Consider the following 23,556-nt stretch of genomic DNA (forward strand, 5'->3'; position numbering starts at 1 on the left):
GGGCCAAAGAGCCCAACCAAGAGCCATGCCCCATTGGGCCGAAAGCCCGGCCAACGGAGAGAGATGCAACGTGATGCTTGTTGGTAATAAAATTGGTGCTTAAACGAATCCACTCACAGCCATTTAGCAATATCAGACATGGCTGTAAAATTAACAGAGCAACACACAGCGGTCCGCCATGGAGCAACTGGCAGCTGGAGACCAGCAACTGGCAACCAGCAACTTGCAGTCAGCAACCAGCAACCAGCAACTTGCAACTTGCAACCAGGGAACGGCCTCGAGTCCATGCAATTATTCCCCCTCCCATCCCCGCTGCATTTGCAGTTGTTAATGATGCCGCGCTGTAAAATGGCAGACTGGTTCTCCGGCTAACTGCGACCAGCCATTGCGTCTGCAGCATCCAGCATCCAGCATCCAGTACCCAGCATCCAAGTATCCAACATCCAGGCCCCCAAAAAACACTTAGCAACACCCACTTTTTGGATCACGACCACAGAATCCGAGGGTGCAGTGTGCAACGCCAGTTTGCAGCTCGAAATTCAAGAGTCAAGACTCTAAAACAAGCTACAGTGGCATAAGATCTTTGAAAATGTTTGAAAATCTTATCAATAATAATAAAAATATATATTTATAAGGTCTTTTGACATTTATTAGAATTATTTTTCTAATTTGATGTATAATTAAGCCCATTTATTATACTTATTTCTAAGTCATTATTTTTCGAAACATATAAACTTATTTATATAAAGCTTACTTAAGGTTAGGACCTATAAATAAACAAAATATTCTTATGCTTGAGGCCTTTATATACATATATTTAAAAAAACTGTCTTTCTGTAAAAAAAAATATTTTCTAAAATGAGTTTTAGAAGAATTGGGAATGTGTTAATTTAGAAGAATTTTGTGTTTCGAGTTGTTTAGTTTTTTTGAACTCGTTGGACACAATTTATACCTTCATTTTTTAAGATTCCAGAGAACACTGTTGGATTTGGAGAAGAGCTCAAAAATTTGTGATAACCGACGAACTTCTTCGTTGATGGCAGCAGCGACGAATAAACTGTTGTATTGAGATTTTGGAAATTCTGACAAGCCGAGTGGAGATCCCCGAATGGGGGAAAGGTGAGCTGGCAACTGGCCACATGATCGACTGTTGCACGATCGCATTAATTTATTAATTTAATGGCAAAAACGTTATGGCCAGAAAACGAGGAGGAGCAGGCAGAAGGAGGCAATTTACCCAGGGGCGCACACACACGGGGCGTTTCTAACAATTTTATGCCAGATGAGCGCCTAAGTGATCGCGATCGCGGCCTTACCCCGCGGGGCCCTCTTCCTGGATCGGAAAAGGGACCTCCTTCCCATGCCCATCGCCGTCCAGATTCAAGGCACTCAAAAAAAAACAACGAATATCCAAATAAATGGCCTTAAACAACCGATTCCTAAAATTAGATAATTTCAGTATCCTTTCCTTGAATAGTTTTTAAAAGATATTATTGGGTAAATTAATATTGTTCATATTAAACTACAGAACTATTTATTAGTTCTTCAAAATTTCAATCTTAAAATAATATTAAAACTCTCTAAGAAATATATCCTTAACTGAAATAATTTTTTGTTCCACTAAGGGGGTAAATAAATTTTTTTAAAAATAAACAGAAAAACCCTCAGATTCATGAACTCTAAAAATTATTATCCCTAACTTTAATCATGTTTTATTAATCTAAGACGGTAAATTACAATCAATCATTTATCGTAAAAAGTATTTTTTAGTTTTATTTTTCAATACCTTGGAATTTTATTAAGATTATAATTTTTTCTTTTGCTACAAACCCACGTTGCTATTTGAACGTAAAATATATCCGTAAAGCACGGGAAATGGAATTTTTTTGAGTGTCCATCTTCCTCAGATGTGTGGCTATCCATCTGGTGGTATTGGCTATCCAGAAACTGAGCAACGTGCGTCCACTTAGGCCGCAGACAATCTTCATTATGGCCAAACTTCGGGGCACATACAGCTGTAAAAGCTGGAGCTCCGTTCGCGATTGGGGAGATATAGTCCATTCCTCCAGCTTGTGAATCCAGCTCCATCTCCAGCTTTCCGATTCCACTCCCACTCCCACTGCAATCTCCGTTCGCTCGCCAGGTGAGGTGTTTATTAAGGTGTAATGCAATTTTTCATATTTCATTCGGTTTCGTTGGGTTTCTTGCCTTTCGCTCCGCTTCCTTGAAACTGCGGCGTGGGCGGAGCAACTGGAAAATTGCAATAATATGGCCTGTGTATCTTTCTTTCTCTTGGACGAAACGGCAAATAAAATGGATGCACAATGCAGGCCAAAAAGGATCCTGGAGCGGAGCGGCATGGGGCAAAAAGTGTGGCAACATGTTTGAGGTTTTCGCTTTTCCGACATAAATAATGGCCATAAATTGAGCATGGCCGGAGCTAAAAATTCAGTATTTATAGCCAAATGATAAAAATAAGATTTATTAACATTTTGCTGCCCCCTCACACACACACACCCACCCTCAAAGCCACCCAACCCCTGGCAGGAAAAAGCGAGATTCAGGATGACCTGGCAGTGGGTGTGGGTGTGGGAAAGTGGGTGGACCGAGGGGGAAAATCGGGACCGGAGCCAACGCTGCGCGAGAACATCCGTTTCGCTTCGCCGTGTGGATGATCCTGGTGGAAACTCCTCCCCTCGAAAAAAAAGAAAGCCCCACCACCACCCAACCATTCATCTGAAGAGGCTCCTGTGTGCAATCCGGAGGAAAAATTAACGCTCCACTGGAACTGCAGGCGAGAAGGATGGGTCCACCGAGGAGGCTGGCCAGAAGTCCTGGCAACTAATTAGCTTTTAGTCCCCTTGCAAATTCACAAGAAGCCACCGAAAGAATTAGCACTGCGAAAAGCTTACTTAATTATGGGAGCGTTAAGGTTTTGTTGAATAAATAAATACTCGGTGGTGCCACACATATCTTTAGGGTGTAAAAATCACTTTTTATTGTAATTTTAGGTGTCTAAAAGTATGCAACATTATATTTAAAACTGAGAAGTACATTGAAATCATACAGAAACATAACTTTCCTTAATTCATTGCATAATTTTAGACACCTAAAATTAAACCCTAGCGATTTGAATGGCATCCCGAACTATTTCACAAAGTGTCATAATATTAATGGCTTTACCAAAAAGAACAGTATTGTATTTTGATATTTTATTAATATCAGCAGCTCTTGTATTCCATACTATCAAATATTTTCAATATGATCTGCAATATTATTTTTTATATTTTTTAATAGGCTTTAAGCCAATATTTTTCTCAATGAAGGGTCCGAAAAAGAGGTACAAGTGTCGTCCTGGCAGCTGGGGCTCATTAGCAGCCACTGCAAGCCATAAAGAAATGCATTTTTCCGCCACCAACCACCCATCGTCTCAGCCCCCTAATGATGGCTATGCATTGCAATCCAAATTCAGCATGAGCCACTTTAAAACGGCAATATTTCCAGCAACCGGGGGACTTTCCCAGGCCAAATTTGGCGATTCGCAATTAGTGGAACCACCGCAGCACCGCCTGCAGCTGAGTGGGGCAGCCAGGCGAGATGGTCATGCGGCAGAGTTAGTATTCTATATGTTCCCGGGGAGTGCTCCAATAACGACAAAAGTCTGGGGCGGCCCAAGGAGCCCGAGGAGCTAGAGGAGCACGAGGAGCAGCCAAGTGGAGACGCACACGCTGGCTGATTTTAATCAAATTCACAGCATTGTTTGCCTGTCAGGCAGCCAGCGGGGCGATTATCACAGGCGCAGGACGACGGAGGAGTGGGGAGCAAGGAGCAAGGAGCAAGGAGCTGGGAGCTGGGAGCTTGGAGGAGTGGACAACAAGGCGAAGGTCTGGCCGATATATATTTTTTACTTTCTTTTTCCGCCTCACTTTTGCTGCTGGCGAATTCCGAGCGCATTTCATACGACACCACAACCACGGGCAATTCCACAAACCCAAACGAGAGCCATAAAGCTGCGCTGCCCCACATTCTTGGCGGGCTTGAAAGCGCGTGACCACTCCACTACCCAACTTCCCCAACTGCCCCGACTCCCACTCGAAGAACCCCACCCACCTGGGGTGGTGCTTTTACTTTATTTTATTATATATATCTTCTTTTTTGAACGCGCCTTTATCTTGTTGAAGACTGCGCCAATATAAAACTCATGAATATCATTAAAAATCGCGGCTGGCCACTCGTAAAATTATTGTAATAACAGCAAATGCGCTGACATGCGATGCTCCCATCCCAAAAATGGTAATTGGTCATAGGGACAGTACTATTAAATCAAACTGCGATCTAATTTTGATTAGATTAAGTCCAGTAATCCAAATTAAACAAGATTTTTATAGTCTTTCGTTTCACACTGAGGCTGCAAGTCGCAGTTCCATAACCACTGTCGCCAATATTCAGCTTCAACTCGTTTCTTAATTTAATTTACCACTTTTATGATCAGTAAAGACCTTTATTTGTCGTTTTGAATCTTTTAACTTAGACAATTTATTTGATATAAAACAGGTTACTTATTTCGAAATAAAGAAACAAATTTTCTTTTGTGCTACCATAATGCTAATTGGCTTTCACTATATTTCTCGTTTCTTTTGGAAGATCATTAAAGCTAAATATTTCAGTACTCTAAGCGCGTTCAGTATACCACTTATATATTTTTTGAAGTTAAAGGATCTGGTTTTGAAAGGACGGCAGTCAAGCGAGAAGCAGAAAAGCACAGATAGCAAAAATCTTCATTTTGGGTGATTTTAATTTTTAATTTTATACCAAACGGGCCAGCCGGTATCGATTATAAGATATTAGAAACATTAGTTTTATTTTATTCAAATATTTTGGCAATACATGTTGTATTTAGAAATTAAACTTTTTAACGAATTTAGTTCAAGTTTTTTATTCGGTTCCTTTAAGTAAATGTACTTTACTTTCCTTGGGTACTTATGAGAACATTTTTGTCAAAAGGCTTGGGATCGCCCTTAACGGATGCCAAGGCGAGGAGCAGGAATGCGCAGATAGCGAAGATCTTCATGGTTGAAATTTGTGATGCATCTGGAATCTGATCCGGCCTTTTATACCCTGAAAGTAGAACCAGACTGGTTTCAAAGCTGCTGTATTACTGGTTTTCATTTAGCACATTTATAAGCAATGATAAAACGCTACTTGCATATTTTCTAAAACGATTATATTAATGCTTACTGTTTTTTGTTTAGTTTAATAAAAGAACTACAATGTAATAAAAAAAAGTTTAATATTTTTTTTAAATAAGGTTAAGTTGAATTTTTTGGTTTCTTTGGACTTGTGAGTGCACTTTTTCCAACTGGCCTGGGATCGCCCTGAACGGAAGCCAAGGCGAAAAGCAAGAAAACGCAGATAGCGAAGATCTTCATTGTAGAATTTTGTGACGCATCTGGAATTGGATCCATCTAATTATATCCTAACAGAATAACCAGACTATTTTCAAAACAACTATATTGCTATTTTTTTATCAAATATATGAAATGTATTTAACGCGCAAACACGACACTGTCGTTGCTTACGTTAAATATTTGCATTTGCCACCATTTAAAAACCCCTTTAAAAGTCTGAAGTTAAGAAAATGAATAATCATAAAAAAAAAGGATAATAAAATTGTTATTAAAAAAGCATTAGAGTATTCTTTAATTGACTAGCTTCATATATTCTACCATATATTTCTAACATTAATTAGCACATTTAGAAATTATACAAAACAAGATATTCAAGATATTTTTGCGTAGTAGAAGCAATGCACACCTAGAATATTATTGCCCACCAAAAAACAGGCTGTCACTTTTACAGTTAATTAACTGCGTGGGGTAGCTAAATAGTTATTTGATTTATTTTACCAATGCATTTTCAAATCCCTAACGAAAGCATTTTACCTGATAGTTATAACTTATGTTTTTATTTAAACCAAAGTCACAACACCAAAGATATAATTAATTAAGTAACATAATTTAAAATAATTTAATTCGAAATAAATTCAAATATTTTTTCGGTTTCCCTGTATAAAAACAACACATTCAATATAAATTTGCGTAGATGAAACAAAATAATTACTTAGATAAATTCAAATGTTTAACGGAAGCGTTTGACGTTGTTAAAAATACGATTTTTCTTTTGAACTAAGTGGCAACACCAAATATACTAGCGGTGCACTGAACCCTAGTTTTAGCGAGTGACAGCACCCAGGCTTAAGCGCACCTCAATCATAAGCAGAGTCATGAACCAAGGGTTGAAACTGCTACGCTTTCCTTTAGTGCCATTTATATCGATTTCATGAATCTAGAATCATCGACAGTGCCATCGGGGTACCTCCACCTCTAGTTTTTAAGGTAAATATAAACCCCAATTAAAAGTAATAAATTGCTGCAGGTGCGTGCATTTGGGCCTTAAATCGTGTATTCGAGAAACACCGGTGAGTTGTGGCAAGGGATTAAGTTGGATGCTGTGAGGGTCCAAGGCGCGTTCGAAATCCGTTGTTTTCTCGGCCACAAACTAATGCGTCATCGCCAAACAGTCAACTTTGTGCAATATTTTGTTGTGGCCCGCCGTAAATGTTTAGCCGGCACTCGTTTCTGGGCGGTGTGTGTGCACGTTGGCGTTTGGCTCGAATGTTTTTCGCAATGTTTGATTAGAAAGTCGGCGGCGCCAGTGGAAGAGGAAGAAACAACGAGCAACAGTGGCCAGCAAAAACAGATTTCACATCCAGCGGAGCACCCGAACTCTCTCGTGCTCTCGCTGTCTTCCACTCTCTTTGCTTTGTTTCACCGCCAGCCACCCAACTTGCATCAGAGTACCCTGCATTAACAAGGGTATGCTAGAGTAGTCAGGATGAGTGTAAATTCCTAACACCCCGAAGAAATTAGTTCCCTATGAGACTTAAAACAAGTGACGAACGCTACCTCGGGGTCCCTTTCTTACAATTTAGTGACGAATGATCTTTAAAAAACTTAATTTGTATTTATTTACTCATATAAAGCTAGCTTATTAATAAATTCCACAAGTTTTCAGTTGATTTATTTCTTTACCCTCGCATAACTCTAGAAATAAATAATGCTACAAATTTGAATTTTTTACTTGACATTGTCTTATATTGTCATGGTTTCCATATCAACAATTTTTTCAGCTGTCACTCATTTATTCACATATTACTTGCTTTTAACTTATATTTTAGTAAAGCAAGCGAGGTAATTGTACAAAATACACATTGCAAATTTCCTTTAGATTAGCTCATACACGAAACAGGGTATCCGTTAGTCGACTGCAGCTCAGCTACCATCTCTGTGAATTCTATTTCATGACCTTTCGCAATTTCAGGCGCTCAGAACCGTCATGGACTTCGCCAGCGTGCTCGGTAAAAGCGAGGCGCACCAGCGCACCATCATCCACCTGGATATGGACTACTTTTACGCTCAGGTGGAGGAGATTCGGGATCCAACGCTGCGATCGAAGGCCCTGGGAATCCAGCAAAAGAACATTGTAGTCACCTGCAACTATGTGGCGCGGGCCAAGGGAGTGGCCAAGCTCATGCTCATTGCGGAGGCGCAGCGCATCTGTCCAGAGTTGGTCCTCGTCAATGGCGAGGATCTGGCTCCGTATCGCCAAATGTCGCAACGAATCTTCGACCTGCTGCTTAACTACACTCCCCTGGTGGAGAAGCTCGGTTTCGATGAGAACTTTATGGATGTAACTGCCTTGGTGGAACTGCGACAGGCTCATGTCGCTGAGGCCCAGCTTAAACCACCCGTGGGTCACACATATCCAGCGGATGGCAGCCCCTTGTCCACTTGCTCCTGCGGCTGTGCCCAGCGACTGGCCATTGGCACTCGGATCGCCCAGGAAATCAGGGAGGAACTCAAGCTTCGACTGGGCATAACCTGCTGCGCCGGAATCGCATACAACAAACTGCTGGCCAAGCTGGTCGGCAGCACCCACAAACCCAATCAGCAGACCGTCCTAGTTTCCACCTATGCGGAGCAGTTTATGCGGGAACTGGGCGACATAAAGCGAGTCACTGGGATCGGCCAGAAGACGCAGTGCCTTCTGATGGAGGCGGGCATGTCATCTGTGGAGCAATTGCAGCAGTGTGACATGGACGTGATGCGGAAGAAATTCGGTTTTGAGACGGCCACCCGACTGCGGGATCTGGCCTTCGGGCGCGACACGAGTTCCGTTCGACCTACCGGAAAACCAAAAACCATTGGAATGGAGGATTCCTGCAAGCCCATCTCTGTCCGAACCGATGTGGAGGAAAGATTCCGCATGCTACTCAAGCGGCTGGTGGAGCAGGTAAGCTTACAACATTTATAACTTACAAAACAGTAGTAAGCAACAAGCTTTTCTTATACATCTTTAGTTAGCCTTAGTTTTTAATTCAATTAATTAATTTATATATCTCTTAGGTTGCAGAGGATGGACGCGTTCCAATCGCCATCAAGGTGGTGTTGCGAAAGTTCGATTCCCAGAAGAAGAGCAGCCACCGAGAGACCAAACAGGCCAACATCCTGCCCTCCCTTTTTAAGACCTCTGTGTGTCCAGGAGAAACTGGCGTTAGCAAGGTACAATTGGCAGAAGGGGCCCAGGAGAAACTACTCAAGATTGTGATGCGACTGTTTGAGCGAATCGTAGACATGAGCAAGCCCTTCAATATCACTCTACTGGGCCTGGCCTTCTCCAAATTCCAGGAGCGCAAGGTTGGCTCCTCATCAATAGCTAATTTCCTGATCAAGAAGGCGGATCTGGAGGTGCAATCGATCACCTCACTGACAAACACGAGTCTCACAAGTCCCACAGCGGAAAGTCCTACCTCGGACGAATCCGCTTTCCGCTCCTCACCTACAACATTCAAGCCGAGCGATCAGTTTTATAGGAGAAGAGCCACAACAGCATCGCCGGTTCCCATGCTTCTGGATAATGGGTCGGAATCGGCGGCCACTAACTCAGACTTCAGTGACTTCTCTGAGACGGAGGTGGAGCCCTCGCCGAAAAAGAGCCGCATTGGCCGGTTACTAGTGTCCAAGCGCAGCCGTTTGGCGGCGGATGTTGGGGATTCCGCCGCGGAGGTAGCCTCACCCAGCAAACTACGTGTCTGTGATTTGCGCCTGAACTCGCGGGACAGCGAGAAGGACTTCCCCATGAGCACAACTCCCTCTACTTCTACATCCGCGCCTGCTCCTCGCTTTCGCACCGTCCAGCCACCGAATACGCTCTTGCAGCGCATCGACGGCAGCCTCCGCTTTGTATCCACGCGCACTGCCAGTCGCCTAAGCTCAAACGCTAGCTCTACGGCCTCATCGCCACTTCCTTCGCCCATGGACGATTCCACGGCGATGAGCGCGCCCAGCACACCAACCATGTCTTTTGCCCCACCCATCACAACAGCAGTGGTTGCCACCACAACCAGCGAGCCTTCGAGTGATGTCCTCACGAATATCGCCTGTCCAGCGGGTGTGGACGCAGAGGTGTTCAAGGAGCTGCCCGTGGAGTTGCAAACCGAGTTAATCGCATCGTGGCGCAGTTCCCTGGTGGCTGCCGTGGAGCAAACGAACGGATCAGGTTCAACCACAACCACAGCGATTGCAAGTGGAGCTCCAGCTACTGCCACCACCGCCAGCGGAGGACAGAAGAACACGTTATATCGCTACTTTCTGCGGAACAAGTGATGCAGTGCATCCAAGCATCACATCGTTTCTAGTTGTAAGAACAAAGTGAATAAATCCGTTAATAAATATGATATATTTTTGTAGGTATACGGTTACAGATTGTAAGTTTTAGGGCGCCGCTTTGGACGAACCTAAGCTAGGATACATATTTAAAATGGTAGATTCCTAGGACTGAGCCATTGGGCAGTTAATTGAATAAACCGTGAAATTTTAATTTGTATTAAAGAAAAAAAATTAAGTTTGAACATCACTTATACATTATTATGAATTTTTTCAAAAGAATTGGTTGTAAATGAATAAAATGATCCAAAAATGTTAATATCTAATGAACAATACTTTCATGAATTATGGTGTTGTTTTTCTTTCTCAGCTTTGTAATATAGTCAATGAAAAACAATAGAATATCTGTTCTTATAGTTGTTCTAAGTATATCTTATGCCGCCTTAGTTATTTTTAGGGTTGTCCAATGATTTTAAAAATTTCGTATCGATGGTATTTGTTTTTTGAATAAAAAATTATATTTTAAATATGAAGTACAAATATCGATATTTTGACATATTATCAACAACCCCAGTTATTTTCCTAGCAGTCTACCAACTATATTGAATAATAGTATACAAATATAAATACTCAGCTCGACAATATCGCTTTTAGAGGGTTACTAATTATCTTTATTTGCATTAAATTGTACATCTCACAAGTGTATCCTAGTGGGGTTTAGTCCCGAGCGGTTTCCTTGGCAGCTGTGAGTTCCGAGACACAAGTCGGCGTCCTTGTTGCACATTCGCTATTACATTTATTACTTCATTTACACTTCATATCATACAATTTCAATTGGTTGGGTCACCTACTTAAGTTTAGTTAATACAGAATATCTGAAGCCTAACATCTCACACAAAGGAACAAAACTTTATCTAATTGAGCTTGACTTGATACAAGTAAATTGATTTTCTGTTTTCTGTAGTTTTTACCCCGAAGAAAATGGCAACGAAAGTTGAACAGTATAAAAATGTCTTTAACTTATGCTAACGATAATAAAATAAAGTGAAGTCCTTAGATCGAGAAATGCATGTAGCTCTTAATCGAAGGGGCGCGGGAAAGTTGAAGTGCTTCCATCAGTGGCTCAGCCAGCCGCACTTGATGAAGAACTTGCGTAGCGAAGTCTCCATGGGACTGCCCAGCGATGGTGCTCCGCTCAGGCAGACAGTCTTCACTGAGAGGTATGTGGTTGGCGTGATGTTGTGCTTCTTACATAGATCTAGCTCGTTGTGGCTGAGGAGGTCGCTGCCCAGCGGTTGGGGCAAGTGCTTCAGCTCCTCCAGCTGGGTCCGCAACTTAAGGCTCATGCTGGGCTTCTGCTCACTGCCTCCGCCGGCGGCCTCGCTTTGCATTTTGTGGTGGCCGCCTTGCAGGAGCTGAGGATGCTGCTGCAGCGGCTGCAGATGTTGTTGGTTTCCCTTCGCCGAGTTCGTGGGCAGATTCGCCATCGTCGTAGCCGTGGAAATCGCTCCCGTCGTCGCTCCCGAGTCCACTGTTATCCCCATTCCCATCCCCGTCGTCTGCAGCATCGTAGCTGCCGACGATCCCCGACAGCTATCCAAGTAGTTTCTGCTGGGCAATAATGCGCCGGAGCAGGTCGGGTCGGCGATGTGGAGCGTGTTTCTTGGTGCGATTGAACTTGAATTTGCCTCGACGCCGCTTGACATTTCGCTAAATCCAAAACCAAAGATTCTGATTAACAAAGCCCAAGGAATCGCCATTTCTTAGCCATCTACTTACACCTTTCTGAGATTCAGTTGTGGGGAGTGCAAGGAAGAGCTTGGCGCCCGATGACTTCCATTGGAGGGTTGCGTGTGGTCCTGTGGTTAAACATTGTCTTATAGAACCATTCGAACGCTCGTTGTTTGGCGCGTTTATAATGCAGTGGAGCTGAATATCGTGAGACAAGACGGAAAAGCGATTGTAAGAGTTGGGTAAGGTCAGGTCAGGTCGGTAAAAGCAAGGTAGAACACACGATATTCAACTCGTCATGCATTCTCATGGGAAAAGCTCACTCCAAGGGGAATGAAATCGAAGCTGTCCTATCTGAACTTCTAAAACTTGAATTTTTAGTAGACCGTATCGATTTATATTTTTATATTTAAATTGTTATTGCACATTAACTCCGAAATCGTATTATTTGAGAAAATTTACTAAAATTTTTTTTTGGTATCAGGTTTTGGAAGACTGTTTATAAGGTTTTTTTAATGATAAGAAAGTGCTAACGAATTACTTTATTAAAACTGTTTTAATTTTTAAAATTCGTTTAAGAAACTATTTTATTGAAAAAAAAAGAATGTTTATATTAAAAAAGTCAAGTTTTAGAGTTTCGAGAAGGTAATAATGTTTGGATAGTTCGATTTCGAAACCTTCGCAGCGGAGCTTCACACTTACGGTCTTGCCGTGGCCATACGGTCCTGAGGAGCGGTGGGTCGCACTTGCCGCATGCTGCTCAAAGTGGGCGCAGTCCGCGATCTTGGTCAGGCCGTTGTAGCGATAACGATACAGCTCCGCCTGCCGGATGCGCAGCTCCTTCTCGCGCTCCAGTGACCCCATTAGCCGCTCGTACTCGTTGCAGGTGTAGAACTGGGCGTAGACCCGGAATCTGTCGCGGAATTCGCGTTGCTCTTTGGTGAGTCCTTGGTGCAGAGCGTAGTTCCGGTTGCGGAAGAAGTTCGAGACCAACTGGTAGTCCCTGACCATCCGTTTCCTGCGAGCTCGCTCTCTAAGTCGGCGGGTGTATATGTCAACGTGGGCCAGCTTGAGCATCACGTCCACCTCCGTGTCCTCGGAGCTCAGCGAGATGTTGGAGATCAGTTGCTCGGCCGTGGGGTCGTATTCCCGCTCGAAGCTGTCCCTGTTGGGCATGTAGCCCAGCTGCATGGCCTCGTCGGAGTTGATGTCCAACGGAGGCAACGTGGACAGGGCAGTGGAGCCCAGGGGACCGGCATCGTCGTCTCCCGTGTGATCGATAAGGCGGGGTCTTTGACTTTGCGCCGGCGTCCAGGTGGCCCTTCCAATCGTGCCGTTCACAAATTTATTCACATACTCCTCCTTGGCGTCCTCCGCCGACTTGGTCTCGATGTGCTTGCTGATGTCCTCCCAGTTTCCGAAGCCGTACTGCTCGATGGCGTCAAGCAGGCGAATCTCCTCACGGGCCGTCCATGCTCCTTTGCCACGGAACACACTCAATATGGAGGTGCCCGTGTCCATGAACTGGTATGCATGGCTGTTTTGATGGGCGCCGATCTCTGCTCCAGCAGCAAAGCACTGCGCAAAAAATAAACAATAATACAGCGTAAATACAAAGTCAGCTGTTTTTTAATCAACATGGTGAAATTGCCGGTTGTGTGAATGTATTCATATGTATTTCCAGATGAGTCAGTTTTTCGGTTCCAGATTTGGCGACGCATCTCTAGACCGCTCGAGTATGGGCACATTAGGGTGGGTCAATTTTGTTGTCAAAGAAAGATAGGGGTGAAAAAGATCCTCGAAGAATTCTCAACAATGGCGAATAATCTCTGGTATACATATTTTCAGCCACCCTCATAAAATGCCTCAAAATTACATATGTGGGGCATTTATTACAGAAAAACCAAAAAGGATATCCATATTTTTAATTTTTGTTCTGATATCTGATTATTAATTACAACGATTTTAAATACATTTGTAGGTATATTTTAATTTTATTTCATTATTCTTTTTTGTATAGCAAGGTTACATTTTTCCAGATAGTTTACAATTTCAATCTAGGCATTTGTTTAAGATCTCAGGAACCCCAATAATTTGACCCACCCTACCGCACTCACACAAATGAACGTGCGTCGCTTGATTGCGTGTATGTGTGGGTTACTTACTTGCAGACACAAATCGAAGTTTTCGCACTCCGCACAGTGCACCCGAATGCCCTGAATATCGTCCTGGCAATTTGTGCAATTATACTTAGTGAATAAGTCCGCGATTGTGGTCATTTTGGCCCAAAACGTGGATTTTCTCGACAATAATGAGTTGTGCGAAAAAAACTATGCCAGCAGTGTGACCAGACGCGGGGACAACGCCATATTGCTTGGCTGGGACTTCGTATGTACACCGCCCATGAACCAGTTCATGGAAGTAGTGTTGGCGTTCTAGCTATTTTATAGCTTTATGTTTCCCTTTTTAATAGTTTATTTTTTATCTTATTATTTTAAAATTACATCACAAAATTTAAAGAACCAGATCAATTTTTCTGATACGTTTAATTTTAAAACATTTTTTTTCTACCAAAACGCCGATCGCCTTACCCCCAATGTTCTAGACCTTAAAAATCTTTTAAAAATAACTGTTCTTATGCGTTAAATATTGATAGTAGTTTATTTAATAATTTCAAAAGTTTAATTCGAGAGTTTTGCCTTTTCTTTAAGTTGATTTTTACGCTAATATCACAAAAATAATATATAAAACTAAAAATATTAAAAATATAAGATGTTAATATCAAACCGAAACCATGTAATTATAAATACGAATATATGATGGTTGAAACACCGATCGTGTAGTGCTGAACTGAAATCAGAAAACTCGAGGTGCTTAAAATGCAATTGGTTACATAATTAATAAGCGGTGGTCGGGGATTAAAACTTATTCTAAATTATGAGCGTTAAAAGAAATGATAAAACGTATGTAATTATTTTTTTTGTCTCAAACAAAAAGTGACAAACTCAAAACGGCCGAACAATGTTTAGGATTCTTAAATCTAACATGAATTGGGCGAGGGTCTGCCGTATGATATTGTAGGTTACAATTGTTACAATAATCGGAAAGGATTAAGGGGATAGGCTACGCTTTATAAATAGTTGATTATTCGATTAGTTCATACATGTGTATATGCTGAATACGTTTAGATTATTGTTAGTATTGCTGTCTTACACCGAGCAGTAGCCGAATTGTTATGGGTTCCAGATATCTCAGTGGGCGGTGAGGACTAGTTTGTGTTGCATGTGGCTTTGGTGGCATTGTTGCTAGATTACTGTTGCTAGTTTGCTTGGACCAGAGGAAAACAAAACGAGTTACACGATATAAAATGGGTTAACAAATCTTAAACAGATATGGCAAGTTTCTTGTGCAGCTGCGTTTCTGAAACACGCACACGGCCAACAAAATTCATCAATTCGAGTACCTAAAAACGTCTAAATAAGTCTATTTGAGCGCCAAATTCGGGTTGGGTGTCGCACCTGCGACTGATCCTAGGGTTCGAAGTAGGTTTAACAATACTGTTCGAGGACATTAAAGAGTTTGAGATTCACGATTTTCACAGATACGGTTCGATTCGAATTCGCTTGCGTAAGGAACTAAGGAGAAGTCACAGCGCAGGCGCGACCCCAGTCGTCATAATCGACGACTGGCAACGGATACAGACCCTGGTCCAGATCCGTCCGGGCTGCCTGCTCCCGGCAACGGGACTCATAAGCAGACGGCCACCGCGGCGGATGGGCTCTCAAAATTTGCATAAGCGAGTAGTCCTAAAGCATAACTATCAACTAATTTGGTATGTAAAGTCTTTCTGTCTTTGTCATGGGGATGGGCGCGATGAGAGGTCGATGTCCAATGGTGACGGCCGACTAGCAACAGTAGCACAACCATGCCGGCCGATGCCACAAACTCCTGACCATACTCACTCGGATATGGGAACCGATTCGCTGTGCTCGGTGGCTCGTCTTTGTCTCTGAACTCTCGTGTCTCATCGTCGTCGTGTTGGGAAGCATCTAAACGTTGGCTAAGCTTGGCGGGAATCACTGGTACGGAGCTGGGATAGGTGCTGGCATGGCTTTTAGCGGAGGCCAACCCAACAATATGCATCTGATTGCATAAGCTGTGCTCGGGATGGCTGCTGCTGCCGGTGGATTTGCAGCTACTGCTGCTGGCGAAGATCGAGGGTGCGGATAAGTTACTGGGGTGTGGATTAATTTGCTTCTTGATAAAATACTTGAAGAGGGTTTTGTTCCTCTTTAGTTACGGTTGAATCTGCTTCTTGGGTTTTTTTAACTCAGCATCTTCGTCACGCTTGATCTCGGTGTACCGCTCCCCTTTGAGCGATACAATCTTGTTGTCGCGGTAGCGCACCAGCTTGCGCGGCTCCATCTTTGGCACCACCGGCTTGTACTCGCGCTGGGTGGCGTTCTTGTCCACATAGGAGTACCTAAGGGCAGGTCAAATGTAAGATATTATTTAATGATACCAGTTTTTAATTTCCATTTCAAAATTTACTAATTTATATTACCTCGTGTCTCTTGAAATTGTTCACTTACCGAGCAATAATACGATTCTTGAGTTCATTATCGTCGACGACAACATTCTTCTTGATGTAAGTAGTATGCGACTTGTCAATGATACACTGGTTGGTCTCTTGGCGATGCAAGAGGATCTGGGTTGCGCTATCGATGTCGCCTTTGGAAATAGCGATGCAGTGCTTGATCTGCAAGTAGATGATGAAAAATTAAAGAACTTGTAAACTACCATTTCCAGTAACCAATTTTACCTCGGCAATTGCCGAATCCGGAAACATTTCCTGGAGAACTTCGGTTTCATCTAGGAAGTAGTCACAAGTCGAGCTGGAGCTATCCGTGGAGCCTCCATCGCTGGTCTCCGACAAGTGCTGGGAGCGCTTATTGCTGCCCCCGCCGCCGCTGCTGCTGCTGTTCGAGGACAGCTCGTCCTTTTCGGAAGTGGACGAGTTGCGAGCACGTAGCTTGGACTCCGGAATAATGCTCGACAGGCTCAGGGAGCTGCAGATGTAGTATAGATTAAGTGCCATAGTTCTTGGGGGAGGATAATAATTAAAACCCACTTGAGCGACAAGTTGATAGTGTCATGTCCTCCTTGGTTCTTCTCCATCTCAGTGAGCTCGTTGGCCAGCTTGTATATCCAGTCGCAGATGATGCCCTGGTCAATGGTGGGGAACTTCTCGAAGTAGGCGCCCATCATCTCCACGAAGCCCTCCACGTCGAAGCATGGATCCTGAGAGGCCTCCTCCAAAATCGAGATGATGTACGACAGGACGATCTCGTCCACCACGCTGAAGTCGGCCCCTGGGATGTGGCCGCTGATGAACTGCACCAGGCTGCGCTTCACCATCTCGTGCTGCTTCTCCAGATTGGTCATGATGGCTATACGGCGGAACGGACTTCTCGAAGAATCTTACGCTGGATCGGCGTATTTTCAGTCTCGGGACTTAAATAGCTCGCTCTGGCTGGGCGTCACTCAAAATGCTGAATCTCACTCGATGGGGACTACCCCGGAACTTAGAGCATGTCCTTCGACAGAGGGCTAACTTAATTTTAACTTGGTTCTGCCAGGAATTTCCCTTTGAACAGTTTTGATTTTACGAGCTGCGCCTTTCTTTTGCTTCTCCTGCTGCTTCTTCTTCCTGCAATCAATAATATTTCGATACACAGGTAGCTGCAGTCGATAGATAAAGAAGATTCACTGGAATCTATCGATATGTGGCTTTTGAATTTGTTGAGTAGTTTCAATATTTTGAAGTGTTAAATGTGATTAAATAAAATATTTTGTTGATAGACATAAGTACCTCGTAAATGTTAAATAAAATGCTCAATTTAATACCTCTGATTTTCGAGGGAATAACTTTTAAAGTTTTGTGTTATCCATCTGAGTTTTGAATATATATATTTCGAAGTGTTCCTATATCGGCAAAAATTATGTAACAAATATCTTTTAAAATCTATAATCTATAATTTTTAAAATGCACATAGCTGCTGTCAAAGTTAACCGATGTCTACGTCACGCGCGCATCTCTATCGGGGAAAAGCGAAAGTCACGCAGCACAACAAACAAATAGCGGGACTATCGATAGAATCAAAATCCCCATTCCAGCCGGCAATTTTCCGGAACGTAGCCTCTTCGCAAAACGTCAATAAAGGTGGGTTTCCCATTTGCCACTGCTCCTTAGTTTCCATACCGACCCGAATCCTTGCAGGGCAGTTGCCAACCCGATGGACAAGCGCGTCACTATCCTGCTGCCCAATGGGCGGCGGCAGAATGTGAGCGTGACGGCGAACATGACGCTGCTGGAGATCCTCGAGACGGCCTGCTCCAAGCACGGCTATGATGCGGAAGAGCACTGCCTCAAGTTCCACAACAAGGTGGTCAGTCTGACGCAGCAGTTCCGATTCAGTGGCCTGCCAAACAACTGTGTCCTGGAGATGGAGCAGACGGAGAAGCGACGCACGCTGGGCAACGTTCTCGTCTGCGTCCAGCTAAACGACGGATCCCGCCAGCAGGCCGACTTTTCACCCAGCGACACCGTTTGGCAGGTGGTACATAAGCTCTGCGAGTCGCAGGTTAAAGGTTACGACAGCCCCGTCATCATCTACATGCGCAGCGAGGTCATTGGGCAGGACCAGATGCGCCAGACCACGCTGAAATCCCTAGGCATCCTGGAGGGTCGAGCCATGATGCGGCTAATCGACAAGAAGCCCGAGGATCTCAAGACCCAGGCAAATGTTTACAAAGCTCCCGCGGTTAGGCCTCCGGTGGATAACGACGACCAGCCCAGCACCTCCCGCTCTGCAATGGCAGCTGGTGGCAGCGGAGGAGGCGGTGGCTTTGCCCTTACCAGCAACATGATCAAGAACCTGAAGCGCACGGCACCGGAGGAAAATGCATCCGGAAGTGAACCAGCCAAGCCGTCGGATAAATCCAACCAAGAGCAGCAGCCACAGCCAGAAGCACCTAAGTACGACTGGGGTAGTGGCTCCGGATACTCAATGCACCATCCGCCGGAGCGGAAACAGGCGGAGAATGATGCCGAGGAGAATCCTAGCCGGGCACCCCCAGTGGTGAAAGTGATTGGGCCCCGTCAGGCGGTACTCTTTTCCCTGGACGAAACCAAGAAGAATGCGGACGACCTACCAGACTCATTCTTTGATCTGACCGTCAACGATCTTAAAATGGTGCTGCGTGATTTGAAGCGCACTTCTAGCGGAGATGACGACGCTCCCCTGCTGACAGCAAAATTGAGGGAGCTGGAGCGTCAGAAGACCATGCTGGCGAAGCTTAATCAGTACAAGGACTGTGTGCTGCGCATCCAGTTCCCCGATCGCTTTGTGCTCCAAGGCATTTTCAAGCCGCACGAGCCTCTTTCGAAAGTGGAGGAGTTTGTTCGCGAGTTTTTGGTCCAGCCTGGCGAGCAGTTCCACCTCTTTACCATCCCACCGAAGAAGGTGCTGCCCTCCAATGAGACGCTCCTGGAGCTAAACTTTGTGCCCAATGCCATTGTACATTTTGGCTTCCTAAAGGACTCACTGAATGCTGTGAGCAATCGATTCGTGAAGGAGCAGTATGTGGAGCAGTTGACTTCGGAGGAAGGGGCGCACTATGTCGTGCAAAAATACCGCCTCACCCGAGCAACGTCGGTGGGGTCCAGCTAGTAGATACATGGCTTTAAGCAAACAGTCTGAGTGACATTAAATGAATCCGCTCTATTTCTATATCTCATTCTTTTATATACCAAAAGAAAGAACTTGTTTTTAAAGTTTTCAGTTCAGTTGTCATTATTTATAATAATTTTAGTCGGAAAATAGTTTAATTTCTTATACAAGGAGTGACAAACATTTGCGGCAGCTCGTTAATCCACTTGGTAAGCACTGCAAAACAGCATCGTGTTATAGAATTTTCAATTTAAATTTATTCTTACCGTATTTAGAACCAACTATCACAGGGCAACCCGAGTGCATAGTTTTTATATTCATATCGCCGGAGTTGTGAAGATTGTGCCAGAAGACGGCCGATCCCTTCTTGGGTGTTACGGAAACATTGATCATCGGGAAAATCGTGGCCCCACCAGAGTCTACATCTCCCAGCTGGAAGAGACTTAATCTTAAGCCAATGTATTTTTATTACTCTCTAACTTACATAAAACAATACTGTGGCTAAGCGATCCCCCTTTACACATCGCGTCTGCAAAGATTTAAAAAGATGAGTTTACAGCTCAAGAGTCCCGGAAATATCTCACCTGGTCAAAGTAATTGTGATAGTCGGTGTGAAGCACATAATGTCCACCCAATCCGTAGTTGATTAGCGAGAACTCGTCGCTCATTTCCATGCTTAGCCCAGTCATGTCTGTTACCCGATCTTCGAGTGTCCTGACTACTTTTCCTTGCGACAATATAATGTTCGAGTCCTTCGAGGCTCGGAATTCCGACATTGTACCTGTATCCACCAGGGATAAAGTGAGTTTGGTAGTGTTTAGCAGCCAATTGATTTCGCTGTCGTAGATCACATCGTGATAAATCACCATGTAAGGATCGGTGCTCAGCTCCTCCATTTTCAGAGGGGCGATTCGCGTAAAATGAGTCGTAGAGCTGTTATAGCGGCAGTGGAGTCGACTTGGTTGGCGAAAGATTGTACGGCAGTTTCGTTTAGTCAATATTTCCTCATTAATCCATTGAAAAAGTTGGTTGTTCTCAGATTCTTTCGGTATTTTTTCAAATTGATAAGAAGCGCCAGAAAGCTTTTGGTTCTTAACCAAAAGAGCAGCCCACGTATTGTGGACGGAAAACCTGCTGAATCTATTGACCATGTATAGGAGTTTGTCTTCATTGAAATTGGCCAAAGTGACGTTGAACCAGTCCTCCGCCCGATCTTCTTTCCTATCCCTCAAGCAGAACTCTCCCATTGCAAAGCAATCCTGAGCTGACAGTGCTGTTCTGTTAGTTATTAACGCAAAATTTGTTAATTTTATTTTACTTATCTAAACTTACTCTGGATTTGAGTATCCTGACAAATTACCAGCTGCCAGTTCTCCCGGCCTTAGGTCATAAAAAGACATCAGGTCATCAATTCCACGACACGCTTGTTCCAAATCCAGAGCGGTGGGTAGCCGCTTTCGCATCTGATGCGCCTTTTTAATATTTCCTGAGGGTACATTTTAACGAAATTGAGAGATATAATTGTAATTATTAATCATTTGGTAATACCTAATTCACCCATATTCGATTTAATGGCATAATGATGCCATTTCCTCCAATCGGTGTGTAGACGATGTATCAGCCGAAAACTGTTTAAGGGATTTCCTAAGTAGGTTTCATAGTCATCCTTCATCTGGTCCTGCTCAGCTCTCATATTTAATAGGGACCTACGTGAAATCTAGAAACGTGTAATTACTTAAGGCCTTTTTTTAAACATACTTATCCAATAAGTTGAACTTTCTCTTCAGTTTTTTCACGTAGGCATGAAGGTTCTCTATCAGCTCATCTTCGACCTCCAGGAGCTTTAACAGTTTGACTGAAGAAGCGGCATAGGATTTCTTATGAATCGCATTTCCAAATCCAATGCAGCAAATTATAAAAACGCTTAAAAAGGCAAGGAATTTTATATATTTGTTCTTGAACATTTTGGTCTTGAAACGAAGTGGCAAATGACTTGTAAACTTGGTAGAAAATACTTTCTTTATGTTAAAGTAGCCGGTTAAGGTCTAATTGAATTAGTTAAGCTGAGAATGTACAGATAAAAATTGTGGTGCTCGGTGTTTTTTAAACTTGTTTCAAAAACACATTTAAAAAAAAATAATTGTAATTCAAAATTATATTTTGCACATTCTTATATTTTTAAAAGCGTGTTTCCTTCAACTGACTTTAACCGAAAATTACTTACGGTGTTTTGTTGGAGTATATTTAGTTTTTGTGCATGGAATACCTGTTTTTTCTTAGTGTTAAGCTCAACTAATTTAATTAGACTGTTACAAAATATCAACTGTCAATATTATTAATACAAAGTCTATAAATCATTTGCCAATGCAAACTCCGAAAGAAAAATGTTCAGTTTAAAATTTTTTAGCTTTATAGGATGTTTATGTGTTTGTATAAATTTGCCTCAAGGATTTGCCGAACTGGTTCTAAAGAAATCTATTGCCGTCTCAACAGTAGAACTGATAAAGCTTTTGGATGTTGAGGATGAGCTGGTGGAGAACCTAAAGGGTTACCAAGAAGTATTGAAGAATAAACTCCTTTTGATTGAGAAGTAAGGGTAAACATGGATTTTTTTTGTATAAAACTAAATTTTCTAAAGATCCCTGATAACTATGAATACCGAGCACAAAGAAATGAACAGTGACTATGAAGCGTATTTGGGAAATCCTCTGAACAGCTTTCGACTGATACATCGCCTACATACGACCTGGAGGAAATGGCACGATTATGCCCTTAAGACCAATGAGGATGCAATAGGTATTACCAAAATATAGCACCGGGTGAAATTATATATTTCAAATATTATTTTTTTAAGATCACATGAAGAAGGCACGTGATATGAGGAAGCGCTTACCCACCTCGTTAGATTTGAAAATTGCCTGCCGCGGTATTAATGACTTGATGTCCTTTTATAATCTTAAGCCGGATGAACTGGCAGCGGGTAATTTAGCCGGTTACTCAAAGCCACAGTAAGTTTATATAAATGATATGCAATTTGAATAGAATTTAATTTTGACTTTCAGAACAGCACTCTCAGCTCAGGATTGCCTAGCCATGGGAGAGTTCAGCCTACAAATTAGGAATGAAGATATTGCAGTGGCTTGGTTCAACACCTCTTTGGCTCGATTCACAGAGGATAAGCTTAGTTATAAGGCCTTTAAATTTAGCAGACAGACAGTGCACACGTCGTGGGGATTACTTTTGATGAAGAACAGTCAACTAACTGACGCCTCTAATCACATCGACAGAGATCCTAAAGAATTAAGTCCTAGCCCAGTATCTTTACACTTTCAGAAAGAGTTAGCCACAGAGCGAAACTGCAGTGCTGTTTACAGAAAACCTAGTCGACTCCACTGCCGATATAACAGCTCCACGACCCCCTTCACGCGAATTGCCCCTCTGAAAATGGAGGAGCTTAGTACCGATCCTTACATGGTGATTTTGCACGATGTGATCTACGACAGCGAAATTGATTCGATGCTAAACTCCAGCAAGTTCCTCTTATCCCTCGTTGATGCGGGCCAAAAGTCCGATGTGAGAGCCTCTAAGGATTCAAATATAGAGGATATCGACAAGCTAGAAAACCGTGTGGCGGATATGACCGGCCTAAATATGGATATGAGCGATGCGTTCTCGCTGATTAACTACGGATTGGGTGGCCACTATATAATGCACTACGACTTTTTTAACTTCACAAATAAGGTAGTTTTTTAGAGGATTTTATAATTATCTTGTTACATTTTACAATCTTTTCAGATTCGAAAAAGGCAAGGGGATCGCTTAGCCACTGTTTTGTTTTACGTAAGTCTGCTCAATTCATCACAAATTTCAAGGTATTATTACAATCCTTTTCAGCTGGGTGATGATGACTCTGGTGGGTCCACTATCTTCCCTATGATTAATGTTACCGTAACGCCCAAAAAGGGATCGGCGCTCTTGTGGTACAATCTGCACAACTCTGGCGATGTGAATTTGAAGACCATACACTCAGCCTGTCCAGTGATTAGTGGTTCCAAATACGGTAGGATTACAACATTTGTATATTCTGAATAACACTTTTTATAATCTTTATATAGTGCTAGCAAAATGGATTAACGAAATGCCGCAAATGTTTTCCAATCCATGCATGAAAAATGCAAACCTTCACTCTGATTAAAGTATTGTAGGATCTTAAATCCTCCTAATGTAAACTAAGATCCGAATTATAATAAAGTATTTTTAGTTGAAACATTACGCACCGAAAAATATGTTTATCTATTATATATGGTTCCTTAAACTGACATTTGAACTATAACAAGGAGTGCCATATATTAAATTACCAAGAACTT

At 42.9% G+C, this 23,556-nt stretch overlaps 6 protein-coding genes across 11 annotated transcripts; 3 read left to right on the plus strand and 3 right to left on the minus strand.

The window, feature by feature from the left end:
• Positions 1 to 6,356: 6,356 nt before the first annotated feature.
• On the plus strand, positions 6,357 to 10,051 carry LOC119560978 (DNA polymerase iota). 2 transcript variants are annotated; one of them, XM_037874750.1, is made up of 3 exons: positions 6,357 to 6,478; positions 7,381 to 8,352; positions 8,466 to 10,051. In XM_037874750.1, exons 2-3 carry the CDS (start codon positions 7,396 to 7,398, stop codon positions 9,723 to 9,725), a joined length of 2,217 nt encoding a protein of 738 aa, XP_037730678.1. In that variant the 5' UTR covers positions 6,357 to 6,478; positions 7,381 to 7,395; the 3' UTR covers positions 9,726 to 10,051. The 2 variants fall into 2 exon arrangements, with proteins under 2 accessions (XP_037730678.1, XP_037730679.1); XM_037874751.1 differs by having other exon boundaries at positions 6,359 to 6,395.
• A 322-nt stretch (positions 10,052 to 10,373) lies between these two features.
• On the minus strand, positions 10,374 to 13,835 carry LOC119560979 (transcriptional adapter 2B). Of its 2 annotated transcripts, none has more exons than XM_037874753.1 (4): positions 13,622 to 13,835; positions 12,159 to 13,034; positions 11,505 to 11,584; positions 10,374 to 11,435 (listed from the first exon to the last, which is right to left on the minus strand). In XM_037874753.1, the coding sequence occupies exons 1-4, from the start codon at positions 13,733 to 13,735 to the stop codon at positions 10,841 to 10,843; spliced, it is 1,665 nt and encodes a 554-aa protein (XP_037730681.1). In that variant the 5' UTR covers positions 13,736 to 13,835; the 3' UTR covers positions 10,374 to 10,840. The 2 variants fall into 2 exon arrangements, with proteins under 2 accessions (XP_037730681.1, XP_037730682.1); XM_037874754.1 differs by having other exon boundaries at positions 11,172 to 11,435; positions 11,505 to 11,654; positions 13,622 to 13,834.
• A 572-nt stretch (positions 13,836 to 14,407) lies between these two features.
• LOC119560983 (CUE domain-containing protein 2) lies at positions 14,408 to 17,163 on the minus strand. Its single transcript, XM_037874761.1, has 4 exons — positions 16,588 to 17,163; positions 16,279 to 16,525; positions 16,049 to 16,215; positions 14,408 to 15,939 (listed from the first exon to the last, which is right to left on the minus strand). The coding sequence occupies exons 1-4, from the start codon at positions 16,899 to 16,901 to the stop codon at positions 15,753 to 15,755; spliced, it is 915 nt and encodes a 304-aa protein (XP_037730689.1). The 5' UTR covers positions 16,902 to 17,163; the 3' UTR covers positions 14,408 to 15,752.
• A 377-nt stretch (positions 17,164 to 17,540) lies between these two features.
• Positions 17,541 to 19,293, plus strand: LOC119560980 (tether containing UBX domain for GLUT4). 2 transcript variants are annotated; one of them, XM_037874756.1, is made up of 2 exons: positions 17,541 to 17,679; positions 17,737 to 19,293. In XM_037874756.1, the coding sequence occupies exon 2, from the start codon at positions 17,753 to 17,755 to the stop codon at positions 19,187 to 19,189; it is 1,437 nt and encodes a 478-aa protein (XP_037730684.1). In that variant the 5' UTR covers positions 17,541 to 17,679; positions 17,737 to 17,752; the 3' UTR covers positions 19,190 to 19,293. The 2 variants fall into 2 exon arrangements, with proteins under 2 accessions (XP_037730684.1, XP_037730683.1); XM_037874755.1 differs by having other exon boundaries at positions 17,583 to 17,679; positions 17,742 to 19,293.
• On the minus strand, positions 19,286 to 21,187 carry LOC119560982 (prolyl 4-hydroxylase subunit alpha-1-like). Of its 3 annotated transcripts, XM_037874758.1 has the most exons (7): positions 20,948 to 21,187; positions 20,738 to 20,895; positions 20,522 to 20,675; positions 19,774 to 20,467; positions 19,674 to 19,718; positions 19,456 to 19,621; positions 19,286 to 19,405 (listed from the first exon to the last, which is right to left on the minus strand). In XM_037874758.1, exons 1-7 carry the CDS (start codon positions 21,151 to 21,153, stop codon positions 19,344 to 19,346), a joined length of 1,485 nt encoding a protein of 494 aa, XP_037730686.1. In that variant the 5' UTR covers positions 21,154 to 21,187; the 3' UTR covers positions 19,286 to 19,343. The 3 variants fall into 3 exon arrangements, with proteins under 3 accessions (XP_037730686.1, XP_037730688.1, XP_037730687.1); XM_037874760.1 differs by lacking the exons at positions 20,738 to 20,895; positions 20,948 to 21,187 and having other exon boundaries at positions 19,774 to 20,453; positions 20,522 to 20,644; XM_037874759.1 differs by lacking the exons at positions 20,738 to 20,895; positions 20,948 to 21,187 and having other exon boundaries at positions 19,774 to 20,462; positions 20,522 to 20,643.
• Positions 21,060 to 23,473, plus strand: LOC119560981 (prolyl 4-hydroxylase subunit alpha-2). Its single transcript, XM_037874757.1, has 7 exons — positions 21,060 to 21,779; positions 21,828 to 21,985; positions 22,044 to 22,197; positions 22,252 to 22,930; positions 22,985 to 23,029; positions 23,084 to 23,249; positions 23,305 to 23,473. The coding sequence occupies exons 1-7, from the start codon at positions 21,574 to 21,576 to the stop codon at positions 23,382 to 23,384; spliced, it is 1,488 nt and encodes a 495-aa protein (XP_037730685.1). The 5' UTR covers positions 21,060 to 21,573; the 3' UTR covers positions 23,385 to 23,473.
• Positions 23,474 to 23,556: the final 83 nt, after the last annotated feature.

This window comes from Drosophila subpulchrella, unplaced genomic scaffold (assembly GCF_014743375.2).
Source record: "Drosophila subpulchrella strain 33 F10 #4 breed RU33 unplaced genomic scaffold, RU_Dsub_v1.1 Primary Assembly Seq354, whole genome shotgun sequence".
Taxonomy (NCBI): domain Eukaryota; kingdom Metazoa; phylum Arthropoda; class Insecta; order Diptera; family Drosophilidae; genus Drosophila; species Drosophila subpulchrella.

Coding starts and splice junctions, on each gene's coding strand:
- LOC119560978 (XM_037874750.1), top strand. CDS start 7,396: ATGGACTTCGCCAGCGTGCTCGGTAAAAGCGAGGCGCACCAGCGCACC. Junction 8,353..8,465: donor TCAAGCGGCTGGTGGAGCAG/GTAAGCTTACAA, acceptor TATATCTCTTAG/GTTGCAGAGGATGGACGCGT.
- LOC119560979 (XM_037874753.1), bottom strand. CDS start 13,735: ATGACCACAATCGCGGACTTATTCACTAAGTATAATTGCACAAATTGC. Junction 13,035..13,621: donor ACTTCGATTTGTGTCTGCAA/GTAAGTAACCCA, acceptor TTTTTTGCGCAG/TGCTTTGCTGCTGGAGCAGA. Junction 11,436..11,504: donor CAACTGAATCTCAGAAAGGT/GTAAGTAGATGG, acceptor TTTTGGATTTAG/CGAAATGTCAAGCGGCGTCG.
- LOC119560983 (XM_037874761.1), bottom strand. CDS start 16,901: ATGACCAATCTGGAGAAGCAGCACGAGATGGTGAAGCGCAGCCTGGTG. Junction 16,526..16,587: donor ACTATCAACTTGTCGCTCAA/GTGGGTTTTAAT, acceptor CTACATCTGCAG/CTCCCTGAGCCTGTCGAGCA. Junction 16,216..16,278: donor CGGATTCGGCAATTGCCGAG/GTAAAATTGGTT, acceptor ATCTACTTGCAG/ATCAAGCACTGCATCGCTAT.
- LOC119560980 (XM_037874756.1), top strand. CDS start 17,753: ATGGACAAGCGCGTCACTATCCTGCTGCCCAATGGGCGGCGGCAGAAT.
- LOC119560982 (XM_037874758.1), bottom strand. CDS start 21,153: ATGTTCAAGAACAAATATATAAAATTCCTTGCCTTTTTAAGCGTTTTT. Junction 20,468..20,521: donor TCAGGATACTCAAATCCAGA/GTAAGTTTAGAT, acceptor AATAACTAACAG/AACAGCACTGTCAGCTCAGG. Junction 19,406..19,455: donor GATAGTTGGTTCTAAATACG/GTAAGAATAAAT, acceptor GCTGTTTTGCAG/TGCTTACCAAGTGGATTAAC.
- LOC119560981 (XM_037874757.1), top strand. CDS start 21,574: ATGTTCAGTTTAAAATTTTTTAGCTTTATAGGATGTTTATGTGTTTGT. Junction 21,780..21,827: donor AAACTCCTTTTGATTGAGAA/GTAAGGGTAAAC, acceptor AATTTTCTAAAG/ATCCCTGATAACTATGAATA. Junction 23,030..23,083: donor TAGCCACTGTTTTGTTTTAC/GTAAGTCTGCTC, acceptor AATCCTTTTCAG/CTGGGTGATGATGACTCTGG.